A 16,360-nucleotide genomic window follows, 5' to 3' on the forward strand; every position below is an offset into this window, starting at 1 on the left:
CACTGCCACTCATGGAACCAAGACCGCCCCTGAGAGGAGAACAGAGATGATAAAGGCCCCTCTTTAAGGCCCCCCAGTCCTCGGTGGAGCCTGAACTCAGTTCTTATCTGTACACATTTATTGAGCCTGTAGGGGCCAGATACTGAGCCAGGGGTTAAGGAGACAGATTGGTTTCTGCCCACACAGGAGTGAGGGGAGGGTTCCCAGGCTCCCCACAAGCCTGGCTGACATCCCAGTGTGTGTCACGACAGCCAACCCTGCTGGCTTTTCTGGAGGAGGCCCCTGACTCCAGGGTGGGGAGCAGACACATGCACGCACAGCGAGCAGGATGGCCAGCCCTGGCGATGGGGCGTGGGCCAGGAGTAGGCCGAGGTTGGGGCGCAGAGCCGTGCAGGAGCTCATCTGAGAAGGCTGTCTGGCATAAAAGTGTATATTTTCGTTTCAGGTGCCGCCAGAAGAGTATCCTAGAGTCACAGGGGAGGCCATGAGGTTCCAAGGACACGTCTGCTGGCCTCCTCCGCAGAGCTGTTCCCTTGGCATTTCCTCAACCTGCTGCTCAGCACAGTAACAAAAGCTGCTGTTTACTGGGCGCGGAGCCAGGCGGTGCTCAATGCCTTGCATACCTCTCAGTGTTTAGGCCGTACAACAACCCTGGCAAGTACTGATTACATATCCTCAGCATTTGATGTTACAAGTGAGGAGACGGAGGCTGGGAGAGGTCTCTGGTGGCAGAGAAGAGAAGAGGCAGGACCAGGATTCAAACCCAGGTCTGTGGTCTGGAGCAGGGCAGCCTCACTGTGTCCTGTGTTCTGCACAGCCAGGGGCCTTGTCCTGGGTTCCTTGGCCTCTGTGGCCCTGGACTCAGTTAGGAAGCCTCAGGAGCTGGGCTGGGGGTGCGGAAGGGCTGAGCTGTTAGGAGAGGCTGTGTTTGGGCAAACAGGCAGAGCAGCCCACATAGGTCTCTTTCTTCTCTGGTAGATGGCAAGGCCATCCAGAGCTGTTAAAGGATTAGAGAGAGATGGCTGGGCCTCAGAAGAATGGCGGAACTTCAGGCCTAGGACTCTAGCTGCCCTGGACATGGCTGGAGATGGAGGGGTGGGTGTTCTCCAAGGTGGAGAGGCTCCCTTTGCTGGAAAATGTCCGACCTGGGGTCCAGGTGTTACTGCTGGGACAGCCTCCCGGCCATGGCCCAACCCATGCCAGGTGGGAGGTAGAGAGCCACAGAAGGCTAGTACTTTGGCCCTGAAGACACTGGTCACCCCTGCTCCCCTGGAAACTCAAGCTTGTTGGAAGTAGGAGGGAGAGGCTCAGAGAATCGGGGAACCCGGGCTGCGGGCAGAGGGCATGGGCTGCAAGGGAAAGGACACCAGCTCCAGAGTCCTACAGACTTGAACTCCAAGGGCCACTTAGCCACTGACCAGGTGGTGGCCTTAAGCAAGTCGCTTCACCTTCATAGCCTCAGTTTCCTCAACTATAAAATAGGAAAGTTGTGAGGATTAAATAGGATAATGATTTTAACCAGGCCAGGCCCATTGCAGAGAGCTGCATGATCTCAGTTAATTTTCACAGCAGCCCTATGGTGCCATGTTATTACCTCCATGCTACATAGGAGAGCCTCGAGGCTCAGAAAGGTGAAACAACTTGCCCAAGGTGACAGGCCAACTCCTAGGACAAAGTGTGTGACCCCAAAACTGTTCCAAGCCTGTAGATGTAGTTTCATTCCCTGTTTGCAATGCCCAATATCAGCGCTGGCTTTGTTTGCTTTGATTTCAGCCGTGGATGAGGAGACGAGAACTGTAGCTCCACCGTGGAGGCCGTGAAGGGGCTCAGTCAAACTCAGTTCTCCAACCTCAGCGCTTGGGAGACACTTTGCAGTTTACAGAGCCTTTTTATCCAATTATCTAATGGACTGTTTCAATAGTCCCATTTCCCCCCATTTAACAGATGAGAGAATGGAGGCAAGAGAAACTTAAATGCCTTATTAGGGAATCACACAGGTGAGAAATGGCAACGTTAGCCTTGAACCCATTCCAGTTCACCATAGTTGCCTTCAGAACCGTGTGGAAGAAACCACACACTATCTATCCCTAATAGTTGTTTTCACTTCAGTGTGTGTGTGTGTGTGTGCACGTGTTTCCCCCTATTCAAAGAGCAGATTTATTTTTTAATTTTTAAAGTTTGTTAATATATGATTAAAATGTTAAAACATTCTGTACAGAAGAATTCCTGATAATTTATGCAGACAGTCCACTCCAAGGAGATGGAGCATAACTCACCGTTCCTTTACTGTGGGCTTCATGCAATTACTTCCTTCCAAAGAGCACAGTATAGAAAGGAGGGGAACAGGTTACTTGACAGCGGAGAAACCTGACAAACACAACTTCAGTCAGGGATCAAGGTTGATTCCACCAGGATAAGTCATATTCACAGTATGTACCCTTGATATGACGTCATGAGGACAGCACGTTACCGCTGTGGTCTTTCTCCTGAAAACCCCTAACCCCAGTCTAATCATGAGAAAAACATCAGAAAAATCCCAATTGAGGGACATTCTACAAAATACTTGACCAGCACTTCTCAGAACTGTCAAGGTCATCAGAAACAAGAAAAGTCTGAGTAACTGTCATAGTCAAGAGGAATCTACAGAGACACGGCGACTAAGTGTAATGTGGCGTCCTGGATAGAATTCTGGACAGAAAAAGAACACTAAGCAAAAACTAAGAAAATCTGAATAGTATGGACTTTATTGATAATAATGTATTAATATTGGTTCATTAATTATACTAATGCTAGTAACAGAGGAAACTGGATGTTGGGTATATGGGAGCTCTCTGTACTATTTTCACAACTTTTCTATCAATCGAAATCTGTTCTAAATAATAGTTTGTTTGTGTTTGTTTAAAGTCAAAATTTTTCAAAAAGATGGTCATTGAAAAGTCTCCCGCTGATCACCTGTTCAGTCTTCTGGAGAAATCCCGCCATGGGTCTTTCCAGGGAGGTTCCAATGAGGCAGGAGGGGTTAGTATTAACAGTCTGGCCTCCACAACTAGATGGCTGGCTCTCAAGCTTGATCTCTGCCAGTTTCTAGCTGTGTGACCCTGGGCAATTCCTTACCTTCTCTGGAGCTGTCCTCAAAAATAAACTTCTTATAGGATTATTGGGAGTGTTAAATGTATTAATGTACACAGTAAGCACCTTATAAGTGGTTGGTTTTACTATTACAAATATAGAAGCAAATATATTTATGCAACAAACGTGTGAAGAAAAAATATCCAAAACTGGTAAATAAGACACACAAAAATTACGAAGTGCCCTTTCAGAGATATTTTGGTGGCTAATAACCCCACCTATGGGTCATCTCGGGGAAATCACTTTGTTTGACATACTATTTACTATTGATTGGGGCCCACTCTGTAAAGTTAATAGGTTAACCTGTAGATTGATAAATAGCAAATTATTTTTGTCTGGTAGAGGGAAAAAACAGTTATGGTTTTATTACCAGGCAGGACTTAACTTTCTGTACCAACTTTGCAATCTTACTCCAGCATTCTTTTTTCCACTGACTGTCAATAATGGTTTTCATTTCCTCCTTTGCTCCATCCTGCTGGTTCACTCATTAAGTAGTTAAATAAATCTTGGTACTCACTCTATATTTGTACTAGTCAAGTTCACCTTTGTGTAAATTTTACTTCGACAAATAGTAACATGCCATACACACCGCTCCACCCCTTGCTTATTTTCACTTAATACATCTTGAAGATAGTTTTATATCAGAACATAAAGAGCTCCCTTATCCTGTTTACCACTGTATAGAATATATCATATGGGTGTACAATAATTACACCCATAATTTAGCTAGTCCCCTATTGATGGACACTTAAGTTGTTTCCACTCTTCCACTGTTGCAAACAATGCTGCATGAATAACCTCATACATAGGTTGACAGGTGGATGGAAAGGCAGAAGGGGTTCTACAGGGCAGAGGAGCCTATGGGAGGGGCCTGAGTCCCTGATCCCAGCCTGGCCTAGTCCATCTTCCCCTGGCTCTGTGCCCACCTGGCTTCCTCCTCCTGCCTCCTCCTCTGCATTCTGAGCTCCTGGTATCTGCAGACAGGAAGGGTCAGACGGCGACGCTCTGCAGGCCCGGGCTCTGGCTTGCACTGGCTGGGAGGTGAGGGTGCCTTGCAGAGGAGCACCTTGGGGACTTGGGGACTGGTACTGTCCCTGGGCTGTAGCCACTGAGGGCACATGCTCAGCACATCCTGAGGACTCTGGTAATGGATGAGGACCCGGGGGCCAGGGAAGATCTGGGGCGTGGCTGGGGTACTGGAGGCGGGGGAGGAGCAGTGCCTAGCAGCTCTGGCACAGACTTGCTTTGGGTGCCCAGTGCAGGTGGGCAGTCAGGGCACAGGGTGTGGCAGGCAGTGGTGAGGAAGGGACTGGCCAGGCTGGTCGTGATGGTCACAAGGTGGTCCAGGACACCCCCTCCTGAGGAGAGTGGGCAGAGGGGAGGCTCAAGGCGGCCTGTAGTCTCTCTAGGAGAGACGGGGAAGCCTGGGCCTGGGCCTGGGCCTGGGCCACGAGCCCGGGCAAGGCTGGCCACGCCGGTTGGTAACGCTGGCTGAGCTGCTGTACCTGGGGCCGCCGCAGCAGCTGCCGGATCCTTTGCACAGTGTTGAAGCTGTTGGTCAGCACTGCCCACTCCAGGGCCGTCTGGCCCCGAACAGGATCCACTGCGGTCAGGTCAGCACCTGGAGCAGGCACAGAGGTGATGGGGGTGGGACAGGGATTGGCGATTTGCCGAAGGGCAAATTCTTCAGCAGATTCTTTAGCAGTAGGATTTCTGTGGGTTAAATTCAAAAACAGGGTCCCGTCCCATTGCAGCCCTTAGTGGTTACAGCACAGGGACAGGACCAGCCCTGGATCCCAACCTCCCATTTGAGATGGGGGAAGAAACCTAAGCACAGAGAGGGGAAAAGACTTCAGAGAAACTGGGGCGTTTCCAAACCTGGAGCAGAATGGGAACCCCCTGAACCAAGGAACTGACCAGAGGGGTGGTGTGCAGGTTGCCCCACAAGAAAGGGGAGGCCCAAGCTGCACCCTTTGGGGCAGGTGGATGCGGGAGGTCCTACTGGTTCCCATTCCGTCTCTTCACAACCACACCCCTCTAATCCTGGGTGGAGGGAGTACTAGTCACTCTGAGACAAAGGTGGGGGTGCAGAACTCCCTCCCTTCTCACCCCAAACCCAATCTGATGGATAAGGAAAAGCTGGAGGGTGGTGTCCCCCAAAGTGACCAACAGAGAACAGCCCCACCTCAGGGAATAACGAGGGCCTGCGAGTGCACAGGCAGTGGACTTCACCCCAGAACAACTCCACACACATCTCAACTACACATCACTGTGATCCTGGACCCCTGGCTTGTCAGAACTGGAAGTCATCCCACAGAAGTCCAACACCCTCATTATACTTGTTGAGGCCCAGAGAGGGAAGCCACCTGCCCAGGGTCACTCAGCTAGTGGCAGAGCCAGGATGAGAATGTGAAAGTCAGCTTCCAGATAGCAGCCTTCTTTAGTGTAGGTTCTCCAGCTGGTCTAGGTTATCCTCCCAAATTTTCTTGTCTGGAACCACCATTAGCAATGTAAATAGAGGACTTTGTTGATTGTGAGAAGCCCAAGCACACTCCCCTCCTCCAGGGAGTCATCCTAGATTGATCCCCCATTTCCACCTCTCTCCTCTCTGCAACTGTGACATCTGACTTAGTGTCTGTTGGGGGAGGGACTGGATGCCATGAATCCCGGTCCAGGCCCTATGCACCTGCCATGAGGAGGGCAGCCACGCATTCAGAATGGTCCCGCATGGCAGCCTTCATCAGCACCGTTAGCCCCCGCGGGTCCCGGCGCTCCAGGTCCAGGCCCGCGTAGTAGCTGAGCAGGAGACTCACCAGAGGCACATGGCCTGCAGAGCACCAAAGGCAGATCTCAGCTCCCCTTGAAAGGAGTGATGAAGCCCCAAACCCACCCTCCACCCAACTCAGTGGAGTCTGGGGTGGGAGAACATCATGCAGAAAGTGTGGGGTTGTGGCCCAGCTGGGTGGGAGGGGATTGGGAGAGGGTGGGGTCAGCAGCCTCACACCTGCTTGGGCAGCCAGCATGAGGGCCGTGTCCCCTTCTTTATCCTGCTGGTTCACATCCAGGAAAGGACAGCAGCTGAGCAGGGCCACAACCTCCTGAAGCCATGGTAGCAGGCGACCATGAGGGCTGTCTGGGGGAGGGGCAGCTCAGCGCATGTACTCTCCTCCAGAAGCTCCTCTAAACATACGTCTGTCCCAGAGATGTCTCAGCCCCTGTGAAGACCCACTCTCACCCACTACCTTCCTTCTGAGGACCCAGCCAGTAGGTGTGGGGCCTGAAACTCTCACGATGAGTGCGGGTGGTGGGGACACAGACCTGCCTCAGCGGCCCTAGGAAGCACCCCAGGTAGCTCACCCTCCCATTGCCATCCACCTGGGTGGCCTCCTCTGGGGAGACCCCATGATCCAGCATGGCTTGGAGCTGGGCAGAGTCATTGCGGACACAAGCCCAGTACAGGGCCCCCAGCCTGTAGCCTGGGGCAGGAGTCTCATTGCTGGGGCAGGACAGTGCCTCACACATGTCCAGCCCTCCCTGTCTGCAGTGGCAGCTCTTCTCTTCAAGCCTGGGGGCAAGAAGGTGAGTCCCCCCTCCTCATGCAGTTGACATCTATAATACAGAATGTAGGGAAGCAGAGTCTCCCTGAGTCACGGGGAGGGTCCTAGCTTCTGCAAATAACCTGATCTTTGCCCAGGAGAGAACCTTTTTCCACTGCAGTGTCCAGCCCCATCTACCTTTGAGGGAGGACAAGTGAAGGCAGGGAGGGCAAGTGGCAGTAGCCCCAAAAGGAAGAAGTGGTTCACTGTAACTGAGGAGCCCAGTAAAATTCAAGGGGGATGGTCTTCTCTTTCCCATGGGACCTTACCTGGGGTTTGGAGGCTCCCTAGGAGGCAGTTATTCCTGGGGCCCACAGTATTCCCCAGACTCCTGGGAACACATTCACCAGGTCTCAGGAGCACTGGAGGTGGACTGTCTCTCCCCAGGAAGGAACGCAGGTGACAGATGGCTAGACTTAAGGAAAGAGCTGCTGCAAACACTCCATCTCTGAGCTGGATCAAGCTGGGTTAGTAAGGATGGGGCCGGGAGGGCAGGTGCTCTTCTCTCCAGCTGACAAAGACCTGTCCCAAGGTCCTGTCTGGAGTGTGTGGGGCCTGAGTCACGGTGACTCCTCGCCCTCAGAGGTGGCTCTGGGAATAAGAGACTCCTCTCCTCCAAAGCGCTCACCTTCCACCTTCAGGGGACACTAGCTGCACCAGAAACAGACCCTTTGAAGATGGAAGGGCCATGAAGTCTCCGAACCCAGCCTAGAAAGCCTGAAGTCCCTTCCCCTTTGGCAGAGCAGGACTTGGTGAGGTCATGGTGATGCGACAGGGTGCCAGTGAGGACATCTCACTAAATAGGGGCTGTGTGTGTGTGTGTTGGGGGGTGGTGTTCAGGGGTTACCTGAATCTATTTTTTGAGTTTCTGGGGAAATTAAAACATAAAGAATTGCATAATTGGGAGTACAGAAATTATGATATATTAAGTTTAATGGACTAGTATTGGTGTGGTAAATGAAATATGAAATATTTAAATAGTATTAATATTAAAATACATTAATTATTCAAATTAAGTTATTTGCAATTATGTGTTAATTTAATAATAAATTATTATATTAAATTATTCTTTAAATTAATATTAGTATTAAATTTAATAGATTGGTTTTGGACCAAAGATGTAGAAAAGTGAGTCAATCATATTACTCTGTTTATACCACCCTCAGCATCAGACTGTACAAGATCTCGCTCTTGCTTTATTTTGCTTTATTTAATGTCTTTTATGCTTGGTAATGTACATTTCATTGAAAAAGGTAGTATTTATTTGTGTATGTTTTAACTGACACCTTAGAACTGTGTTACTTTTTTTTCACTCAGTGCTATGTTTTTGAGACCTATTGTTGTTTTCTGTGCGGTGTATCAGTTAGGAGTACTTTTGGTTATGTTACCCAAAGTTGCCCTCAGTGGTGTGATGGCTGCCATAGACTGGCCGCTCCGCGTTATTCCAAAACTCCTTTCAGTGTTTCTTCTGAACTGCTGAGTGGGAAAGCTGAAACAACCCTTCCCAGATTGCCTTGAGCTAGGAATTTATGATTTAGGCTCTGTTCTTGTGCAAGACATAAATTTGGAACAGAGATAAATAACATGGGACATCCGTTTTGCCGTCACAGATCACAACAGATATAGTGGGGCTCTGGTGAGCAGCTTCCTGATTCATCAGCTTCCTGTAGTGGTAACTGTTGTTTTCCTGCCCACAGGCAGAGGTCATGTACGTCTCTAAGCTGGCAGTTGTTCCTGAACCTGGAGCCTGCCTCTCCATCCCTTTATGTTTAAACTAGCCAGATTTATTTCTGTGGTCTGCAGTTGAACCCTAACTGACACAAGTGACTTACACAAATAGAGGTTTATTCTTCACACAAGAGAAAAAGTTCAGGGATAATAAGCTGCTGGTGTTGACGTAACATGATGACGTCAGGGCCTTCTCTGGGACGCTCTTGACTTTTCTGTACGGTCACAAGATGGCGGCTGTACCTCAAGCCATTACAGTCAAGTGTAGTGAATGCACTGTATGGAATTCTGTTCAGCACTTGGAAGACATCTACTAGATTATGTGTTAGACATTGCTGATTATCTATGCAATCCCTATCTATAATCCCCCTTCTTTTTAGTCACCGTTTAATTAAGTGTGACCCTGTAACATAATTTTGGTCAATGAAATGCAAGCAGCAGTCTGATCAGTGGGGCTCCTAGAAAAACTTTGCTGTCTTGATAAAAGATGAGGGGTGTGCCTTTTTACTTCTTTCTTTCTTCCCTGTTCTTCCTGCTACATAGAATTTCATAGTGTGCATCCATCACATTTTACTTATCTACCTTCCAGTGTTGGATACTTGGGTTACCTCCATCCAGCTTCCTGCCACTGCAGCAAATAATGCTGCAAATAATGCTGCAGTGAACATCTCTGTGCATATCCAGCTGTGGGCCTGTGAGAGCGCATCGCTGAGACAGCTGGGTCATACAGCACATACGTGTTATTGACCAGGTACTGTCAGATTGCTCTCTATTTTGCACTGTACCCACCAGCAATGCATAAATTCTCCCAGCATCCTTGTCAACACTTGTAATTATTCAGCCTTCTAATTTTTGTCAGTCTGATGGTATAGAACTATAAAGTGGTACTGCTATTTTACATTGGATTTTTATGGTTATCCACAAGGCGGGCATCTCTCCACATACCTGATAACCATTCTTGTCTCTCCTCCTGTGAATCGCCTGTTCATAGCCTCGGTCCAATGTTCTATTGAGTTTTCCTGTTTTGTTTTTATTGATTTTTCAGGAATTCCTCTTAATATTCTAGATCATAAATCCATTGTCAGATGGATTTTAGATGGAGCAACTATACTCTACACCTTTCTGTTAGCTTTACCTGTGGTGAACATCATTGAAATTACTAATCATTCACTAATTCTCTCTTCAGTTGATCTAATCTGCTGCTAAATCTGTCCATTTAATTATTTTTAAGTTCCATGATGTCAAACTTTGTGAAACGAACTGACATTGTTATGTCAGGCTAAATAATGGTTTCCACAGACAGGGTCTTGTCCTCATCCTCAGGACCTGTAAATATGGTACATTATGTGGCAAAAGGGACTTTACAGAAAAATTTAGGATTTATAGATTGGAGATGATCCTGGATTATCTGGGTGGGCTGGATATTGCTGATGGTCTTTTTTCCTTTTGTATTTAATGGGTTTTTGTTTGTTTATTTTTTACTGACCTATTTATTTTCCCTGTAATTTTTTTTTTCCCAAGTGAAGTTGTTGTCCTTTCAATCTTAGTTGGGGAGGGTGCCGTTCAGTTTCAAGTTGTTGTCCTTTCAGTCTTAGTTGTGGAGGGCACAGCTCAGCTCCAGGTCCAGTTGCCGTTTCTAGTTGCAGGGGGCAGAGCCCACCATCCCTTGCAGGACTCGAGGAATTGAACTGGCAACATTGTGGCTGAGAGCCCACTGGCCCATGTGGGAATCGAACCAACAGCCTTTGGAGTTAGGAGCACGGAGCTCCAACCGCCTGAGCCATCGGGCCGGTCCTTCCCTGTAAATTTTTGTTGGAAATTTCTTGAGGCTAAGGATGAAGGTATCTTCTTACAGAGAACATGACTTTGCTTCTGCCAGGCACTTAGAGGTAGCACCAATCCTAAACCACTTTAAATTCCTGACTTGGAGCATTCTGGATCACCCAAGATAATGTAAATTTGGGCCACAGATCAGATCAAGGATCAACTAGTGGTTACAGCTCAGGGATAGAATATTGTCATCAGTTTAACCCTGAAGCAGCTTTCCTTAAAGTCTCCTGGAGGTGACAGTGGGGGTGGATTTATTTCGTATTCAATCTTACATTAAAGGCATACCCTTTATTTTTAAAGAAATCCCCTATGAAATTCCTCACCTTGGTTCTGTCAAAGATAAAGACTGTGGAAATTGAAGCGCAGGTTTGCCTAATTCAATAAATGTCCTCAAGTTAAAACCGATTCCTTGTTCTGTTTTTCTGAGTTCCTGCCTTCCCTTAGACTGTAACCTAATAAATTCTTGCTATCTAGCCAGCTCTTCTATGCTTTTAAAATAATTTGCATTTGTATTTCAACTAACACTTTTACTGTTTTACTCAGAAAGATTAGTCCAGAGTCCAGCCAATCATATTATTAGAAATACAATTTCCTCTAATCCTAATGAAATTAAAAACAATCTAACAGGAAAATGGGCAAAAGACATAGCAGTTAATTCACAGAAGAAATACAATTGGCCAATAAATATATGAAAAGATGCTTAATATTACAAGTAAGCAGGAAAAGGCAAATTAAAACAATAATGAAATATTACTTTTGGCCTATCAGCTTCACAAAAATTAAACAATAATATTAAGTGCTTACACTGTTGGGGGAATTAAATTAGTGAAGTATTTTTGGAAAGTATTTTGACAGTATCTATCAAAATAACTAATTTATATACACATTAACACAGAAATTCTGCATTTAGAAATCTTTCCCCAAATAGTACTTGCATATGTGAGCAAAGATAGACTGTATATACTTTGCAGCATTGCCTGCAATAGTAAGAAAACATTTAGAAAGAACTTAAGTGTTCATCGATCGAGGAAGGGCTTGAGCAAGTATGTGCATGCAGAATATCCCCCCATTAGAAAATAATTAGATTCATATGCACTGCTCTGAAAATATCAGAGATACGTTATTGAGAAAAAAAGCCCAATATAATATAAATATATATGGTGAGTGTGTGTGTGTGTGTGTGTGTGAGTGATTGACTGCTTAGATGTATATAATACATAGAAAGGACTGGAACAGTAGTTCTCAACATTGGCAGCACAGTGTAATTGCTTAGGGACTTTTTAAGAACAGTGATACCTGGAACCCACCCCAGACATCCTGAGGTAATTGGTCTGGGGCCAACTTGGGCAATGAGATTTTTAAAATCTCCCCACCTAATTCTAATCTGTAGCCAAAGTTAAGGACTATGGTAAAGAATGGTGCTCATTAAAACGTTGGCAGTGGTTAACGTAACAAAGGAGAATAGGAGGTGAAAGGGACCTTCACATTTTGCTTTTCAAACTTCTAGAACGTTTGAATCTTCCAAGATAATTGCTACTTGATAACAAAATTTAAAAAAACAAAAGAATCAGAAAGATTTTCCCCACTGTTTCTTCTTCTTCCCCAACGTCTCCTATACATAGCGCATCACTCCTCCGTGCTATCTCTGTACTTCATTTACCCATTCAATCAATAACTATTCATTGAAACCTACCTTGTGTCAGGCCTATATTTTGGCGCTGTGCTTTTCACGCTGGTTATCATTAATTTTGTTCTTGGCTGTTTCCCTCAGTTTGGTCATCTTTGGCTCGTGCATCTAGCACAGTTTCAACCACTCAGGAAATTTGAGTTCCCTGACAGTCTCTCCTCTAGCCTGAGAGCACCCCACCCCCCTTCAGGGAGTGATAGGAGATTTAACCTGTGCTGAGAGACCCTAAAGACATATAACCAGATTAAAGAGGATTTCACATTTTGCTTTTCAAATTCTCTGTCCCCAAACCTAGAGAAGCTACCTCTGGTCCAGTACAGACGAGCCCTGGCGTCTGCAACCGTCCTGTTTCTGCAAGGCCACTCTCAGCCAGCAGGTGGCAGCCCTGGGCAGGAATGGGAGAGCATTCCCACCAGACAGCGTTGAGGCTACCGCAGAGGGTTCTGAGGTCAGATGCAGGGGTAGGGTCTTGGCAGGGTAGGTAAACAAGAGGAGGGTAGTGGGGTCCCGTTTTTGGCTCAAAGCACGAAGTGCAGGGGAGTTATTTCTGTATATCAGCTTTAGCCATCCTGGCTGGTTACCCAGGTTTGTGACGTTTCTTTTACCATCCACCTGCAGAGATGCCCCCTTCAGAGGTGGCCTGTACAGGCCTCCATCCTCAGGAGGACTCTCTGCTAGTTCCTTCCCATCCCCTGCCGAGTTCCCCAGACCAAGCCTTGACCTTCCCTGTGTATGTCTTTGCTGATAGAGATGACTGTATTGGGGGGAGGGGGCGGGGAAGAGTGGAGGCTGCTGGTTAATGAGTAAAATAATGGATAACATCCTGGGTGATACAGAGACACTTCAGTCGGTGCCTTCTGGAGTCTCAGTGTGGTACCTTAAGGATTAACAATAAAGGAATTTATAAGTTATCCTTTTTGATCTCTTAGCTGCTGGGGTCTGATGGTTCACCAGAATGCTCCTTTCTTGCCACTCCAATTTTTCTTCAACCTTGCTCTCTTCCCTGCCTTCTATCTGTCCATCTTCTTTCTGTCTGTCTCACTTTGCCTTTTCTCTATCTTCAACATTTGATCTTTCTCATCTCACTGTCTGGATCTTTCCATCTTTTTATCCCTCTAACTCTCTCTCTGCAGCCCTGATAACAGGCATTGTCTGGAACACCAGCTTGATTCTCTCTCTCTTGCTCTCTGACTGTCATGCCGTATCTCCAGCCATCTAAAAATCCTTTGGGCTGGGGTTTGCAGGAGTCTCGACTTGTGGAATTCAACCAGAAGAGAGGGGGGAGGTTTGGGGAGAGCGTAGTGGCAAATCCACAGAGAAAGAATTCAGCAAAAAAATTTTTAAAGCAAATTCTTGAGTCTGGTTTGGAGCACTGACCAGTCCTTTAGGGAACCAAATAAAGTGTCCTCTCACCCTCTCCCTTTCTTCCAGAATCTTTTCCAGCACAAGTCCCTTTACTCCCACTATATAGGCCTGGTGGCAGGTACAGCTGGGACCAACAGTCAGTGAGGAATCGGCCCAACCCAGCTTAAAGACTAGACATGGATGGGACCCAGAAGGGTGGGGTGAAGAATGGAGGAGGTGGCCTCTGACCTCCGCTCTGGCCCCTTCTGGGGGTCCCGTGTGACCTGTCATAGGTCATGCCCCCTCCTCCCCAACCATGATCTACATCACAAAACCCACAGCTCATAATTCATTGCCAACTAGGGAAGTCTGGGATTGATTTAGGGCCCCCTCTGACCAGCTCACCGTCACTGGACTCTGGCCCTGGGGAGGGGGAAGGGATGAGGGTCATGGGTGAAGTTCAGACCGAGGGCCTCACCACCAGTGCATCACACCTGTTGCAGACCCTGCTGCACTCTTAGTGGATCTGCAGGGGGGGCCAGGCACAGGAGTTCAAAGTTCTCATTGACCAGCCCATTCTCTCTGGCTCAGCTTAGGGCCAGGAAGCGGGAACAGGTCCATGGCCTAATAGGTGTTTCATTCAGGGTTCAGGCACAAGGCATATTACAAAGCAAAGAGAAATTACCTACTGAGAGGGCTGTCAGGTAGGTCCTAAGGAACCCCCTCCACCCATCACCACCAACCTGTTACACTGAGCTGCTCAGAGCCAGGTCTCCCCACCTAAGAGTCCACAGTCCAATTTCACCTGGTGCGTTTCATGCTGTTAGTTTCCATCCATCCACCATTCCCTTCTGGAGATATCATTAAAGAATTCCCCCTACTTGGAATGTTTCAAACTTTTTTGACCGTGAGCCATGGTAAGTATATTTACCCAGGAACATAAGGATATATGTAACTAAAGGCAAAGTTTTACAAAACTTTATGATGCCCTGTGATGTTTTCTACTCTATTCTATTTTGTTGTAAGACAAAAAAAAGTTTTAAAAATGATTTTTACAAACAATTAAGGGGCTGGCACTTGTAAGTAAAGTCTTCCATTTTTACTCTTTCACAAGTTTTAAAGCCCATTTTACAAACACAAAAATCCACATGATCTTCATAAAAGCCAGTGAGAGTCTTTCTTTGACCCATTTTATAATAAGGAAACAGACTGTGAGAGCTTAATGACTTACTGAGATCACCCGGCTGGTGAGCGGCAGACATGGGACGCCACGCCAGGCCTGTGTGGTGCCGGTGTGCAGTCTCCTATGCCCTGTAGCTTCTCTGGCCCTCTCCTCCCAACCCTCCCAATTGGTATCGCTGTCTTGCCACCCCCTTCCACGGGGAAGATGGAGGGACAGAGCAGCTGAGTAATTCTGTTCTCCATGTCATCTGTTAACACTGCACCATCTGCCAGTTCTACTCTCAGCCCTCACCCTCTCCCCGGAGGCTGGAGTGGAGGAGGAGGCTGTTTTTCTGGAGTCTGGATCTCCAGGCCCCCCTCACCAAGGAACGCAGAATACCCACAGAAAGCTCAATTCTCTGCCCAGAACCAACAGCAGCAGCAGGACAGGGGCATGTAAGGGAGCAGAGGGAGATGGGAGGAGGACTTGGTGAAGTCAAGGGGGAGAACAATAGGAGGGACCCTCTCCCACTCTCGGGGGTCTTGTCTTCATGTCCCCCCCACCACCACTACGACCCCCCCACACACACCTCCACCTGGTGAGGCTCAGGAGCTACAAGGAGGATGAGAGGATCCCAGGGGCAGGAGACCTGCTAACGGCCCAGGGTGAGGGCAAAGGAAGTCCATCTTACAGGGAGCTGGGCAGATTGATGGGCCCTCGGGTGTGGCCGGCTGTTACTCAGCCTCTGACTTTTAATTCCCCAGTCTCCTCACCCACCCCGCCTCCTCCCCTAGAAGGCCTTTGTACAGGACAATGAGGAACCTATAAATTCCGGGGGACAGGGCTGTGGGGGAGGGGAGCACCAGTCACTCCAGGCCTGCACAGAAAGCAAGGGGTGGCGTCCATTGACCTGCCCCATCTCCTCTCATCCACGCGGGAGCCCAGAGAAAAAGGTGGGCCAAGCCTCACCACTGTCTCTTACAGGTGAAGAAACAGGTGCAGAGGCAGAGCGTGTCTCTAGTCCCTGCTTCATTCAGTCCATCTTTCACTCATGTATTTATTCTCCCCTCTCTTGTTCATCCCCTGGTCATTCCCTCACTTGGGCATTCACTCAACAAACACCCACTGAGTACTAACTACCTCTGTGCCAGGTCAAGTATAGAGGAGGCAGAGTGGTAGACCCTGGTCCATCCTGAGGGGGCACCCAGCCGAGGGCTGTGACTCGGGAGGGGCCAAAGCATAGCTCTAACCTCAGCTTTACAGGCTGACAACCTGCACCCTTTCCCTGGTCTCTGTCACCAGCAAGCCCTCTGCAGCTGATGGAGCACTTTCACGAGCAGGTTTGAATTTAATTCTGGTGATTGCTATGGGAGTTAGAGATTACATAAGCCTCCCTCGGCATTTTGCTAATGTGGCCCCAAGAGGGTAAGTGGTTGCCCAAGTTCACATCTCTGGTGGGTGGCAGAACACCAAGACCCAGGCCCTTGCCTCCACACCCCAGCTGTACCATGAATGTTGTGGGGATCCAGAGCATGGGCTGTGGCCGGACCTTCCTCTTTTTCCTACTAGTTGCCCAAACTAGCCTTGTGACCCGCCCCCCACCGCCCCACAAACACACACACACACTCCTGCTGCCCCTTCTCGAGTGTTCCATCCTGTTCCATCTTCCTGCAGGAGTTACTAAATGCCCCAGGCTCACCCATAGAGGCACTCGCTTCACCCATCTGTCTGTTGCAAGATAATGATTAACGAATTCAATGTTTATGATGCACACGTGTGTTTCCTGAATGATCACACATTCTTGTGTGTATCCTGGTGAGTCTCTACTTGTAAACTGAGGATATTAGTATCTACTTTGTTATACAAATTAAATTAGTTAAGCCA

General features: G+C 47.9%; 1 protein-coding gene across 1 annotated transcript; it reads right to left on the minus strand.

Annotated features, from left to right (window-relative positions):
* Window positions 1–3,895: 3,895 nt before the first annotated feature.
* On the minus strand, window positions 3,896–7,118 carry ANKRD33 (ankyrin repeat domain 33). Its single transcript, XM_074325665.1, is given in 6 exon segments — window positions 3,896–4,299; window positions 4,302–4,487; window positions 4,490–4,750; window positions 5,816–5,956; window positions 6,134–6,226; window positions 6,229–7,118. Coding segments are annotated over 6 exon segments (981 nt in total). The 5' UTR covers window positions 6,254–7,118; the 3' UTR covers window positions 3,896–4,024.
* Between the last annotated feature and the right edge of the window lie 9,242 nt (window positions 7,119–16,360).

The sequence above is a fragment of the Rhinolophus sinicus genome, linkage group LG02, assembly GCF_036562045.2.
Source record: "Rhinolophus sinicus isolate RSC01 linkage group LG02, ASM3656204v1, whole genome shotgun sequence".
Lineage (NCBI taxonomy): Eukaryota > Metazoa > Chordata > Mammalia > Chiroptera > Rhinolophidae > Rhinolophus > Rhinolophus sinicus.